The 14,656-nt window shown below is 44.6% G+C and overlaps 1 protein-coding gene and 1 long non-coding RNA gene across 2 annotated transcripts in view; one reads left to right on the forward strand and one right to left on the reverse strand.

Annotated features, from left to right (window-relative positions):
- LOC310848707 overlaps positions 1-14,656 on the reverse strand; it is a 178,061-nt gene that overhangs the window by 138,697 nt on the left and 24,708 nt on the right. The gene's annotated exons all lie outside the window — the stretch shown is intronic.
- On the forward strand, positions 2,017-12,748 carry LOC310848637 (DGAT1/2-independent enzyme synthesizing storage lipids-like). The gene is made up of 7 exons (XM_083748010.1): positions 2,017-2,245; positions 2,668-3,042; positions 5,862-6,026; positions 7,921-8,111; positions 9,276-9,336; positions 11,164-11,303; positions 12,551-12,748. The coding sequence occupies exons 2-7, from the start codon at positions 2,763-2,765 to the stop codon at positions 12,653-12,655; spliced, it is 942 nt and encodes a 313-aa protein (XP_083604136.1). The 5' UTR covers positions 2,017-2,245; positions 2,668-2,762; the 3' UTR covers positions 12,656-12,748.

Below are 14,656 nucleotides of genomic sequence, written 5' to 3' on the forward strand. Positions count from 1 at the left end.
GTGCAGCTGGTATAGCACCGGGTGAATGTGATCTCGCAGCAAGGACCCCGTAAGGAGTCTCGCCGCAGCATTCTGCACCCGCTGGAGTTTCTGGCTCAGTCTCAAGGGCAGCCCCACATAGAGCGAGTTACAATAATCCAGTCTGGAGGTGACTGTCGCGTGGATCACAGTGGCTAGGTCAGGGCAAGAGAGGTAAGGATCCAATTGCTTAGCTTGGGGAGATGAAAAAATGCCGCCTTTGTTATAGCTGTAATCTGCGCCTCCATGGAAAGGGAGGTGTTGAAGATTACACCCAAACTCTTAGCGGACGGTGCTGGCACTAATTGCACCCCCACAAGAGATGGGAGTTTCCCCCCTCAATCCCATATAGTCCCATCCCAGCCACAGGACCTCTGTTTTCGAAGGATTTAGCTTCAACCAGCTCCCACGTAACCATCCAGCCACAGCATCCAAACATCTGATCAGTGTGTCTGGGGCCGAGTCAGGATGGCCATCCATCAACAGATAGAGTTGGGTGTCATCAGCATACTGATGGCAACCCAGCCCAAAACTCCGGACAAGCTGGGCGAGGGGGCGCATAAAGATGTTGAAAAGCATCGGGGAGAGTATCGCACCCTGAGGCACTCCACACACCAAGGAGTGGCGCGATGACTATTCCCCCCCAAGAGCCACCCTCTGTCCCCGACCAGAGAGAAACAAGCACAGCCATTGAAGGACTGTGCCCTGGATCCCCACGTCGGCAAGGCGGTGGTCCAGGAGTTCATGATCGACCATGTCGAAGGCTGCTGACAGGTCTAGAAGAATCAGCAGCCCCGGCCCGCCTTGATCTAGCTGCCTACGGAGATCATCTGTTAGGGCGACCAGAGCCGTCTCGGTCCCATGACCAGCACGGAAGCCGGACTGGAATGGATCCAGAGCCGATGTTTCATCCAGAAACCCACCAAGCTGTTCAGCAACTGCTCTCTCAATCACCTTACCCAGGAACGGAAGATTTGAAACCGGGCGGTAATTGGTTAAATCTAAAGGATCTAATGATGTTTTCTTTAAGAGCGGGCGCACCACTGCCTCCTTCAGTTCCCCTGGGAATGTCCATGTGCCAAGGGACAAATTGATGATATCTCCTAGGGGGGCACGCACCTCGTCTGGACACGCTCTAATCAGCCAAGACAGGCACGGGTCAAGAGGACAGGTGGTGGGCTTTCCAGCTCAGAGGAGTCTGTCCACATCGGCTGGGGTCCAATACTGGGCCCGAGGACAGTCGAGGGGCCTCCAGTTCCTTTATTGTATTCAAATTGGCAGGGAGGTCATGGCGGAGCAAAAAGAACTTCTCCACAAAAAAGCTCGCAAATGCCTCACAGCTGTGTGTCAAATTGTTATTTAAATTTGGCTGTCTCTCAAGGGATGTTAAAGACCTAATTATACTAAATAATCGTAGAACTAAATGGCAGGTCCAATGGAAGAGCTTTTACAGTGCTAGGATTCAATATTGTAAACATGACATGTTACTAAGGTTTACGTATTGCAGGATGATCCTTTAACATGCATATCTTGCCACAATTCCTACCTTTACTCCTTAGTCAATAACTGGTTTTCTGTGACCCAATATGTTATAGTGCAATATGACTGCTATTGTAGATGTGATTTCATCAGTTATCCTTAATTACAAATGGCGACAACTTCCAAGTAGCAGGCACCCTAAGCACTCCCTCTTTTTCACAATTCTTCGTTTCCTCATTCTTGTCCATGTCAGTTGGGCTTCAGAAAAGAATGTTCCTTCTCTTCCTAGAGGATTCTTTGTTCTCCAGATGTCAATCAAGTCCATGTTGTCAGTCAATTCAAAAAAGGTTTTGGGTAGTCTGCCTTCTTTTGTTACGTTTTGGCTATGCGATTTATCCATGTTGGTTGATACCACCCCATTCATATCTCCCATCAAGATGATGTTATCATAGTTCAGATAGTTATAGTGCAATATGACTGCTATTATAGATGTGATTTCATCAGTTATCCTTAATTAAAAATGGCGACAACTTCCAAGTAGCAGGCACCCTAAGCACTCCCTCTTTTTCACAATTCTTCGTTTCCTCATTCAGATGGCACACCCATCAGAGTCTCTTTAAACAGCGACATAAAGGGACATGTCTCCATAGGGGTGGAAATTGGCCTACGAAAAAGTGCACCAGACAAGACTTCTGCTGCTTCAAGAGAGAGATGACTGAAGCAAAGGCAATTTAGGCTTACCAGGAATGTAAGTAAAAGTTTTTGTTCAGATAATCATAAAGGGTAGAGTTGGAAGGGTTCCAATGGTCATCTAGTCAACCCGCTGCAATGCAGGAATCTCATCAAAGTCTCTCATTCTATTTGCAACCATACTGGACCCTGCTTCGTTTGCAAATGTGCTAGTAGTTGTGCTATTTGTCACTTCCTGTGCAGGCATCAGCAGAGAGAGAGAGAGAGAGAGAGAGCTTGCTTTACAACAGATAAATGATGAAGTCATATATTTCTAATTTTGTAAATCTCCATGATGGACGTTGGAAACACAATACAGCAACTGAGCAAGTTGCAGTGGGGAAAACTAGGAAAATATTAAGCAGCATGAGATTTTCATGTATTCATGAATGTTTCTGGGATGGCAGATCAAACCAATGTACTGCATTTTCTGTTTTCCAGGTAAACAGTGGGGGAAATAGCATCACAACTGAAGAAAAATTCACTTCATATATTTATTTCATTGGCATACGCTTGGTGCTTCAGATCAGGAAACAATGAGCTGGTTTACTCAAATGCTGCAAAACTTGATTAGTTTTCCTTATTTAGAAGAATACCTGAGCTCAGTGGTTCACCCTTGGTGGTTTCGTAAGCTTCTGATTTTGCTTTGTTCATTAATGATAGATATATATTTGGTTGGCTGTGCTTGCTCATTTGGGCTATATGTATACATGAAGATGAATAAGCACCAAGAAACTGGTCCTGATAGCAAAATTTGGAAAAAGCCAAGGACATTTTTTGCTAATATTATAGATATATATGGAAAGATATGGCATGGTGAGTGAAAGTTTCTTTCATAGCGATAATTCTTTCTTATGAGTCACTATAATTTCATAGGACTGAAGATCAGAATTTAAGGCTTGAAGTACTGGTACAACAGTTGCCACAGTGAATCAGGACTGGACCTCTGAACCCCCTCAGAGTCACAACAGCTACAAGTTTGGGTTGGCCACATAAGGATCAAAATAAAGGCATGGCTATTTATTTATGTAATAAGAAAAACAAAGCATTTTATGAAGTATGAAACTAAGGCGGTTCTGTGAACCGCCCTGAGGCCTCCAGGTATAGGGTGGTATATAAATTCAATAAATGATAAAATAAATAAATAAGACAGATTACAAAAGAAAGGGTCAGCTGGTGGCTGCATAAACACCATACATTTCAACCACATTTTAAGGACGCTTCTTCTCCAAAAGAAACCTGGAGAATGTTGTTTACCCCTCACAGAGACACAATTAGCAACTATGTACAGTGGTACCTCGGGTTACAGACGCTTCAGGTTACAGAACTTTGCTTCAGGATGAGAACAGAAATTGCACCATGGCGGTGTGGTGGCAGCAGGAGGCCCCATTAGCTAAAGTGGTACCTCAGGTTAAGAACAGTTTCAGGTTAAGAACGGTCCTCCAGAATGAATTAAGCTCTTAACCTGATGTACCACTGTAGTTGCTATGGAAGTCAAAAGTGAGTTCCCAATGGGTTTGCAGTTCCATTTGTTGCCGGGCTAACCCAGCTGTCAAACTGTGATCTCTGGACTCCAATGCACTCCTGCAGCAGGCTGCCTCAAATTTCTGTTCTCATCCTGAAGCAAAGTTCTTAACCTGAGGTACTATTTCTGGGTTAGCAGAGTCTGTACCCTGAAGCATCCGTAACCCGAGGTACCACTGTATGTACACAAACTATGGAATTTGCCAGCACAGGATGTGGTGATGGCTACTAATTTAGATGGACACTGTGGGAAACAGGATGGTCTAATACAGAGGACTTTGGCCTGATCCCTAGGACTCTTTATATGTTCTCAATGCTTCCCACAGGTCTCATGTTACTGTAAGTGTTGAAACTTAAATCAGAAATACACGACTAAAACCAAGTTTGGGCCATAAGGATGAGACCATGTAGCTACTTAGGGCATGGTCAAGGAGGGGGGGTGTCTAGGAAGCAGCTTTCTCACTTGGTAGAAAGAGATTCAGAGAATGGTCTGAAGATGCCTGAAGCTGGAGCTCTTTGGGACGGGGAACAAATATACTCCAGGCCCTGGATAGCTCTTATACAGAAGGGGGATACTACTCTTTAAATTAAAAAAGTCTCAGAAAACTTTAGTATTACTATAACAACATATTAAACTGTCTCAAGGGCTCAACCCTATATAAAAGCTTAAAGTAGACGAAAACAGCAAAACACAGTTTTAGCTCACTCAAAGACTGGGCCAAAATGCTTCCACCTGCTCAAAAGGAAACAAGGAAGGAATATTCTACGAGAGGAGAAATCCCTTCATTCATTAAGGGACCACCACAGAGAAAGTCTTGATCCGTGTGGTTGACAACCTAGCATCCAGAATGCTGGAGTATATTGTCGTTGTTGTTTAGTCATTTAGTCGTGTCCGACTCTTTGTGACCCCATGGACCAGAGCATGCCAGGCACTCCTGTCTTCCACTGCCTCCTGCGCTTCGGTCAGACTAATGCTGGTAGCTTCAAAAACACTGTCCAAACATCTCGTCCTCTGTCGTCTCCTTCTCCTTGTGCCCTCAATCTTTCCCAACATCAGGGACTTTTCCAGGGAGCCTTTTTTTCTAATGAAGTGGCCAAAGTATTGGAGCCTCAGCTTCAGGATCTGTCCTTCCAGTGAGCACTCAGGGCTGATTTCCGTAAGAATGGTTAGGTTTGATCTTCTTGCAGTCCATGGGACTCTCAAGATTCTCCTCCAGCTTCATAATTCAAAAGCATATAACAGAGCTGTCAGGTCTGCCTCTAGATCCCAGCTCACAGAGGACCAACGCCCGGTGGATATAATGTACAAAAGTCTTTATTGAAGTTTAGTTTCCATTTCAAAGCTCTGGGCGCGCAGACCCACGTCTTGACGCTAGACCGGCTAAGTCCCCTCTGACTCACTGCTCCACCCACACCAGTTTAAGATTCTAGCCCGGCTCCACCTCTTACGCTGTTCTTTCCTTCGCTGGGTCCTTCTGCCCTCTGGAGTTTCCTCCTTCCTGGACTCCTCTGACGCTGAGCCCCCTGAGTCTTCTCCCTCCCTCCGGCGGGCTTTAGGACCTGGCTCCCTTCCTGGGCTCCCCGCTGTGCCGCGCTCCTGTACATTTGAACTTGGCGCGTGCGCCCAGCCGGTGACTTTCCTTCTGACCGTTTCCCCGCTTCCTGATGTGGGTGTTGCCAAACCTGACTCCTCTCCTCCCTCTGGTGGTGAGGACACTGGTCCCGACTCCTGGGACTCCCCCTCCCCACTGCGCTCTGGTGGAGACGCTGGTCCTGATCTCCAACTGCTGCTCAGGGACTCCCCGCTGGCCCCTTCCTCCTGGGGCTTCCCCCCTGGAACCCCCCTCGCTCTGGCCACCGGCGCTCCCTTCTGTGAGTCCTCCGATTCGCTAGAGAGGCTTGTGGAATAACTCTGGCCACTGTCACTGCCTGCGCCCCCCTCGTACTCCTCCTCCTCACTCTCCATTTGCTCCCCCTCCTGTGTCTCTCCTTCTGAACCCCTGACAAGAGCTTTTAACCTGATCTTAAATTGATTTTTTTTTTATGAACCACACTGATTTCCTCCAGTAATGGTTGCAATATTTCTTTGTTGCATTTTGTATTATTTTCAGGTTATGAACTTACTGGTATAGAACATATCCCTAAAGGACCAGGGATTATTATTTATCATCATGGAGTTATGTCTATCGGCTATGTCTTATTTGCGGCTAGATATTTTTTAGAGACGGGGAGAGCATGCTTTTCATTAATGCATCATGTTGCGTATTGGATACCAGGTAAATTATTTAAATTTAAATCATGCTTTTTTACATAAAACATGTAAAATATGACATAAAACAATGCTATAAGCTATGAAACAATGCTATAAAATATAAAACTGTACATCAGGAAAGCAGGTAAAAACAACTGATAAATAAAATAGCAGCAACAGGTGAAATAGTTTAGTTAGTGCAGATGAAGGTACTTTCTCACCAAGTCATTGCTAGTAAAAGAGAAAATGCAGGATGAATAATTATTTCCAATTCACAACTGAGTCAGCAGAAATGGTCTCCATGAAGAAATGCCGTGCATTTCTGTCTACATTCTTCCACAGAGATCTAAAAACTGAAGAATCTGGATAATGTGTCATCTGATTCTTATGCTATGACTACAACCTCTCATGTAATAATTGCTGTTCACTTTAATACCAGAACAGGGCAAGGCGTAGGCTTTGGGGTGTCTAAGTTGATGATTTCCTCAAGTACAAAGAGTTTTGCAAAGTTCAGTCATTAGTAAGGTAAAGGTAAAGGTACCCCTGCCCGTATGGGCCAGTCTTGACAGACTCTGGGGTTGTGCGCCCATCTCACTTAAGAGGCCAGGGGCCAGCGCTGTCCGGAGACACTTCCGGGTCACGTGGCCAGCGTGACAAAGCTGCATCTGGCGAGCCAGAGACGCACACGGAAAAGCCGTTTACCTTCCCGCTGGTAAGCGGTCCCTATTTATCTACTTGCACCCGGAGGTGCTTTCGAACTGCTAGGTTGGCAGGCGCTGGGACCGAGCAGCGTGAGCGCACACCGCCACAGGGATTCGAACCGCCGACCTTTCGATCGGCAAGTCCTAGGCGCTGAGGCTTTAACCCACAGCGCCACCTGCGTCCCTTCAGTCATTAGTAAAGATGGGATATTCCTTACTGGAAAGAAGAATGCAAAGTATGGGATTCTGCTTGGGAGCATCTGCACTAGCAAACCAACTGCGCAAAATCCCTGTATTCAGACACCACTGGGTGGCAGCTGGGATGGGGTGGGAGCTACAGCTAAGGAAATGGGCAGAAGCCCAAGTGAAGCCCCAAAGACATGTCCGTGGCTTTCATAACAAGTCCAACCTATCACCAAATCTGCACACAGATCCTAGAAAACATGGCCCCACCCAAACACATGGCCAATCAAGGACTCCCACACACAGCTTTTATGCCCCCATGTGACTGCAATCAAATACACGTGGCACCCTTGCTGTAGTGTTAAAGGCCCTCCACTGCCACTCCCCCCACATCATCTTCCTCTGCATGCACACAGCAGCCACCCCAGGGAACTATGACATCACAGAAAGGTTATTTGGAGGAAGGAGTCCAAAGAGACCCAGTAGCACAGAGGGCTGTTTGGAGTTTTTCCACTAGGTTAATTAATGCAGCATATAACCTCCACCCATATATCTGTGTACCAATCTCTGCTGGTGGAGGCATTTTTCCATCAGCATTGTCTCCTCTGTGCCATGCGTGTATCTCTCCCCCCCCCCCCCCGTGTGTGTATCTACTATATCCAAAAGCTCTGCACCCTAAAGGGATTGAAGGTTTGGATGGTGCAGCAAGGCACTGTGAACTGTATTTTTATCATAATGCAAACCTGAATGTATTACAGACTTGACTTGAGGAACACATGTCTAAAAAGTGGCCACCTCAGCACTCAACCCCACTCAATGTGCTTTCCAAAAAAAGCCTACTGTCAGAACCTCTGAGCAAAAGAGGAATTAGCATAAAGTCCCCCTTCATGAAATCCTAGTTGAAATGTATTAGCAGAGAGCTATGCTTGTGATCCATAATAGTGCAATATCTTTGGAATAATGACACTTGTATTGTATCCACACTATTTCCTAAATAAGTTTCACATAAAATGCATTCTTCTATTATTTTTTCAGGGCTGCGGATGTTTTATTATGTGCTCGGGTTGAAATCTTACAATAAAGCTGAAATTGTGGAAATGATGAAGAAAGGCCGTTTACTGGCCATTTCACCTGGTGGAGGTAGAGAAGCACTGTATAGTCATGATTACTGCATAATGTGGGGTAAACGCACAGGTTTTGCTCAGGCAGCTTTGGAGGCGAAAGTGGTGAGTGATCTTTGTGCAATTTGCATTGCCTTCACGATTATCCTAGATAAAAATGTAATATGTTGATATCCTTGATCCAGCATCCAAAAAAGCTGAGGATGGCAAATATCCTGTTTGGGGGTCAAATGATATCTGGAGTGCCACAGCTCTTCCCAACACTGCTTTAAAACAAACCTTTACATATTGTAAATCCCTACTGCTTTTGAGTCTCAAGAAGATTTGCAATTGCCTCAATTATTTTATCCCTTATTGCTTCACCAGATTGCTGAGCAATAGATCTAAACCATAAAAGCATCTCTTTTTGCCTCAATTCAATTAAAGCCAAATTGTCTGCCAAGAGATGCTATAGCTGCCGCCAATTGAATCCAGGGGGGAGGAGTATAAAAGTTTGAATGCTTTTTTTAAAAAAAGAAAGTTTTCAAAGTTTGTATCCCCCTGTCCCCTTCCTTTTATTTCCGATGGCAGAGTTTCTTTGTTTCCTTCAGTGCTTCAGCCATCTGGTTCCCATGCAGGATAGTCACCAATTCTAGAGAAGACTCCCCTTTTGTTCTCCTGGAAATTCGCCAAATTAATCCAAATGCTAAAGACACTTGAATAATAAATCCCCTTTTCCTTGGTTTTATTTTCTGGGAAATCTGCTGCTCGCTGAGTAGGAAATTCGAGGCAGCTTGCTTCTGGAACACATTGGAGCCCAGAGATCACAGCTTGACAGCCGGGTTAGGCCAGCACCAAATGGAACCTCAGACCCGTTGGGAACTTGCTTTTGACCTCCATAGGAACCCGCAGAGTCCTGGTCATCCCCAAGACCTTTTTCAGCTGCTCATTGCCTACGAGCTGCCACCAAACTCCAAAAAGCAGTGGCCGGTTGGCTGAACCTGGCTTCCTTTCCCCCTCAGGACAAACCAGGAAATTCTCTTCCCCCCCCTTAAATTCCTGAAAATCTGGAGGACAGCTTCTGAATTTTCTTCATCTGAGAGATTTGAATAGATGTGTCAGGAATTTTAAAGCCAATTACATTATCATTTATGAGTTGCTTCTCATTATAATCCCAGATGTGAAGCATTCTTCGTAGTCCATAACAAAAATTAAGGCTTGGTTGGGACAAAATAATTATCCAAATCTCACCTTTCTTTTCATGTTTGTTTCATCTTTTTTTTTTTTTAGCCCATCATCCCTATTTTTACACAAAACATTTGTGAAGCATACAGGACCGTTGGAAAGACAAGTAAGTTAAGTACCTTGGTTGATCAAGAGATCTCAGACAATATACATTTTAATAATACAGAATGATCTTTTTAAAAGAATATCTATTTACTACTCACTAATAGATTTTATTCCATGTACACTTATCTGCAAAAGCTGTGCTGCCTGCCTCAGTACTGAGTGAACATGCCCTTGCTTAGTTTTCTAGTAGATTTAACAGAAAGCTATAATCGATAAATGTGGGAGGAACCCTAAAATGGAGGGGAACTGAACAGGAAACATACCATATTCTGTAGTCTATTATACACAACTTATGACTGATTGCAAAGAGCTGAGAAGAGCTGACTGAATATCTTGTACAGTGGTACCTCAGGTTAAGTACTTAATTGGTTCCAGAAGTCTGTACTTAACCTGAAGCGGACTTTCCCATTGAAAGTAATAGAAAGTGGATTTATCCGTTCCAGATGATGAAAACACACACCCTAAAACAGCAGTTTAACACAAATGTTACTGTTTCACGAGACCATTGATCCATAAAATGATGGCAATAATCAATGTAAAGGTAAAGGGACCCCTGAACATTAGGTCCAGTCATGACCGACTCTGGGTTTCCGGTGCTCATCTCGCTTTATTGGCCGAGGGAGCCGGTGTACAGCCAGCATGACTAAGTCGCTTCTGGCGAACCAGAGCAGCGCACAGAAATGCCGTTTACCTTCTCAGCGGAGCGGTACCTATTTATCTACTTGCACTATGACGTGCTTTTGAACTGCTAGGTTGGCAGGAGCAGGGACCGAGCAACGGGTGCTCACCCCGTCGCGGGGATTCGAACCGCCAATCTTCTGATCGGCAAGTCTTAGGCTCTGTGGTTTAACCCACAGCGCCACCCGGATCCCTAATAATCAATGTACTGTACTATATAATAAATAAGACAGTATTTTAGATGAAAAGAATAAAAATTTATTTCCAAACTCACTGTTTGGAGGGGGCTCCGGGTCCTCTTCCACAATCACAATCGGATTGGCTCCCAGCATTCGTGGAGGCCTCAGAGAGCTCCTGCGGCTGGAGCTCAGTCGCAGAGCCTCTGCAGCCACAGTGGATGTCGGGGTTTGGATCCCGCCATTTGCGGAGCCCTGCAGGCACTGCCAATGTCAGGACTAGGCATTTGCAGAACTGCTCTAAGCACCGCGGATGTCGGGGCTTGGCTCCTGGCATTCGTGGAGCCCTGCAGGCACTGTGGACGTCAGGACTAGGCTCCTGGCATTCGCAGAGCTGCTCTAGGCACCACAAATGCCAGAGCTTGGCTCCCGGCATTTGCGGAGCCCTGCAGGCACCTCGGACGTCGAGGCTTGGCTCCTGGCATTTGCAGAACCGCTCTAGGCACCGCGGATGTCAGGGCATTCGTGGAACCCTGCAGGCACCCCGGACATCGAGGCTTGGTTCCCAGCATTTGCAGAACCGCTCTAGGCACCACGGATGTCAGGGCTTGGCTCCTGGCATTCGCGGAGCCCTGCAGGCACCTCGGATGTCGGGGCATGGTTCCCTGCATTCGCAGAGGCCTCTGAGAGCTCTGTAGGCCCCGCCGATGTCCAGGTTTGCTTCCAGGCAGCGAAGAGTCCTCCAAGAATTTGGACAACTTACTTCCAGGTTACAATCGTTCGTAACCCAAAAAAAGTAAGTTGAAGTGTTCATAACCCGAGGTACCACTGTATCTCTTTTCCCAAGCACTCATATTATTTAACTTTTCCTCTCTTCCTATTTATTTCAATTGCGAAACACTGAGAATGTCAACTAATTTCAGATTTGATATGGTGTCGCTTTCCTTCAGAATCTTCTTCCATTTCATACACAGGGCTGACAAAATGGCTGTATGACAAAACTCGATGTATGTTGCTTCCCGTTTACGGAGGGTTTCCAGTGAAATTGAGGACATTTGTTGGAGAACCCATCCCATATGATCCAAATATAACAGCTGTAGAGCTGGCTGAAAGAGTAAGTTAACTCTAAACTTGGAAATTTAAAAGCAGAATATTTTTTTTCCTCTTGGTTTCTCTTTCAGCTCTAAATTTTATTGTACGTATTGATTTCCTCATTCTATATGACCAGATATAGGGTTCATTATATATACTTTTGTGCATTATGCCCATCACTCAATTTCCCCTCTCCTTAACTTGTTGAGACTAATTATGTGCCCCAGAATTTGCCTGACAAGGTCCCTCCAAGCCACTGTAGTGCTAATTTTTGAGGATATGGAGAGGGTTGAAGAGGAAGACAATTCTTGTACACGTTGATATATGTTGCATGTACACACTGATGTGTGTTTAAGAGAGCATTGGATACAGCTTTGTTAAACGGTGCCATAATTCCTGACCAACTACCAAGCTATCAACTCTAAACCTGCAACACATATATTGTAATTTGTTATATTTCATGCATCAGCAAGCTCCTATATGAGATGCCGTTTCACTGAATACAATGTCAAACACAGATACCATTTGTATGGTATTTCATTGCATGACTTATTCCACCTGCTCCTGCAGGGGATGTTACACTTCACCCCTTCCTCCAGGAAAACATTGGAATCCGAATCCCAAAGGGAGGGGGCTAAGGGGAGGAGCATGTAGGGTCCTGGTGGCTGATGGGAACAGGGTGCGAACATTGTTTAGTATGCCTGATCCTTCTCCAAGCACTTTCTGCTTGTTTTCTTGCTGCATCAAGTTTCAGGTTTTGATTGCCTGTTTAAAGGGGCAGATAAGAAATTTCTTTCTGCAAGGAGTTATGCCTTGGTTGTCCTGAGGTTCGCTCCTTTTATCCTACATTGTAACAACCATGCAAGGTAACTACTGTGTACAAAGCAGCCCAAGGCACATATGTGTGATTGTTTCTCTGCCACTCTCATACAGTGCTCTTGGTAAACATAAAGAGAGTGGGCTGGATTCACTGAGAGATGAGCAGTTTCCTAGTGGGGGTTCCTCACCCTGGCTGCTCTGGCCCAAACCTCCATGTTGAAGAAACCACTTTTGAGGGTTGAGAGACAAGGACTCCCATGCAACACATCTCATTATACATAGACATTTGCATGAAAGAAGTTACATATTGTGCTTCTATAGCTGGAATAAATGGCTTGCCTCTGGTTCTGATCCCTTTAGCTTTTTCCTCACAGATATTAATAACTGTGAATACCTATTTTGCAATCTATTCCTATAACACAATGCATTCCTCTGGTTTTCTTTCAACAGGCGAAGATTGCACTTGAAAATCTTCGGGATAAACACCAAAAAAGGCCAGGAAATATATTAAGAGCTCTTTCAGAACGATTTGATAACCATTACAAAGCTAACTAGTCCATATAAAATAGTTGCAGTGTTCATGAGAAGGTGTCTGTAACAGGAAGCATTAATAATTATGTTATTAAAGCTAAGTTGATATACACAGTATTTTGCTGGATTGTATATGAATTATTTGGAAGGGTCCCTAGCTCAGTAACTCGGCACCTGCTTTGTGTGCAGAAGGTCCTACGTTTCTGAAGACGTACAAGTGCTTTTCTGCCCTATCCTGCAATATACCCAGAATTCCCCTTTTTGGGGAACTTGCACTAGTAGAGGCAGAATGGAAGAGTATAACAGGAAGGCGAGTGTTTAACTAAACATGAAATAATATTACATGTGAAAGAGTAATGTCTATAAATTACGTGTATTAAAACAGTGGTACTTCTTTTTTGTTTATAAAAGGGGGCTCCAAGATTTAAGCCCTATAATGCAAATCATTTAAACCTATAGCAAGAAAAGTAGAGAAAACAAAAACACAGCTGGAATTGGTGAAAAAAGTGACTGATCTACTGAAAACAGCCAATTCACCTATGAATCTGGATCTGGTGCCCGCCCCACATTAGCACCGCCCCCCCCCCCCCCCGTTGAACACCCTCTTATCAGATGTCAAATAGATAAACAACTACACAACTTTCTGAAGACATCTGAAGGCAACCCTGCATCAGAAAGTTTTTAACTGATGATGTGTTGCTGTGTGTTTTATGTTCTAAGCTGCCCAGAGTTACTGCAGCAACCAGGCTTTTACACACACAGACACACACACACACAGACACACACACACACACACTATCTCCTTTATCTTTTAGCTCCTGAAAGACTCAAGTTCCCATCTTAGCTGATTTCTTTCTTCCATAGTCTCAGTTATGAATAGCAGAGTAGGCTGATCAGGATTCAAGAATTTGTTGGGCATTTGTTTCTGAAGATGATGAATGGCCCTGTGAACAAAGGCCAAGCTTTAGATCTGAAAATCACTGGGTGTGTAACTATAGAGCTGGGAGGTACATATTCTTGATGATGCCTCACAGTATTATGGTCATTTGCATGGTGCCATGGACATAGATTGTGCCATGGAAATACCATATTTTTCGCTCCATAACAAGCACTTTTTTACTCCTAAAAAGTAAGGGGAAATGTCTGCACGTTTGATGTCGCGAAAGCACTGGACGCCAGAGGGATCCCTCGGCTGAGGCTGCAGTCGCGAGCTGAGGGATGCCGCTGAAGGGATGAGCAAGCACAGTGAGAGTGCGCAAAGCGGGACACAAGCCGTGTAAGCAGCTCTTGCTTTGCTTGCTTTAAATCAAGAAAATCGAGATCCGCTTACACGCTCTGTGCATAATATTTTTCTACTTTTTTTCCTCCTCTATAAACTAGGTCCCTCTTATGGTTAGGTACATCTTATGGAGCACAAAATACAGTAAAAATTTGGTCAGAGTATGCTTCTTAACCTTTAAATGGTTTATTTAATTTATTTAGATTCATATCCTGCTTTTTGACAAAATTCCTGAAAGTGACTAGTTCTTTTTACTAAAATAATGATGCTAGAATAATGGAAGCTGCAGAAATATCTACACAAAATATCCAATTAAGCAGTCATGGGAAATCAATCGTACTTGTTGCAATTTTTGTGTGGTATTCATTCAGAAGTGGCTCCATTCTTGTCATCCTGATAGCATCATTGATTGAAGTTCTCACTGCTCACATAGTGAGAGTTTCAACAATGCAGGGTGGATAACACCTTAATGGGGTGTTCCAGCCCATTTCAAAACCACGCCAACATAGTTGGAGGTGTGGGTGTACCTAGCAATTAAGGAGGCATAGCAACTGCAGGAGACATTTTCTTACATGCCCCTGCATTGCACCATGATGGGTTATAGCAGTTTCAGAGTGTGAAGGGGCACTGCTGCTCACCTGCTGCTGCTTAACAGGAGGTAGAGGGGGAAAGGCAAGTTGGTCAGCATGGTATAAACAAACAAGCAGGATCAGTGGAGTGGCTCCATTGATGTGTTTTAATCACAC

This window comes from Podarcis gaigeae (assembly GCF_964106915.1).
Source record: "Podarcis gaigeae genome assembly, chromosome: 7".
In the NCBI taxonomy this organism is placed as follows: Eukaryota; Metazoa; Chordata; class Lepidosauria; order Squamata; family Lacertidae; genus Podarcis; species Podarcis gaigeae.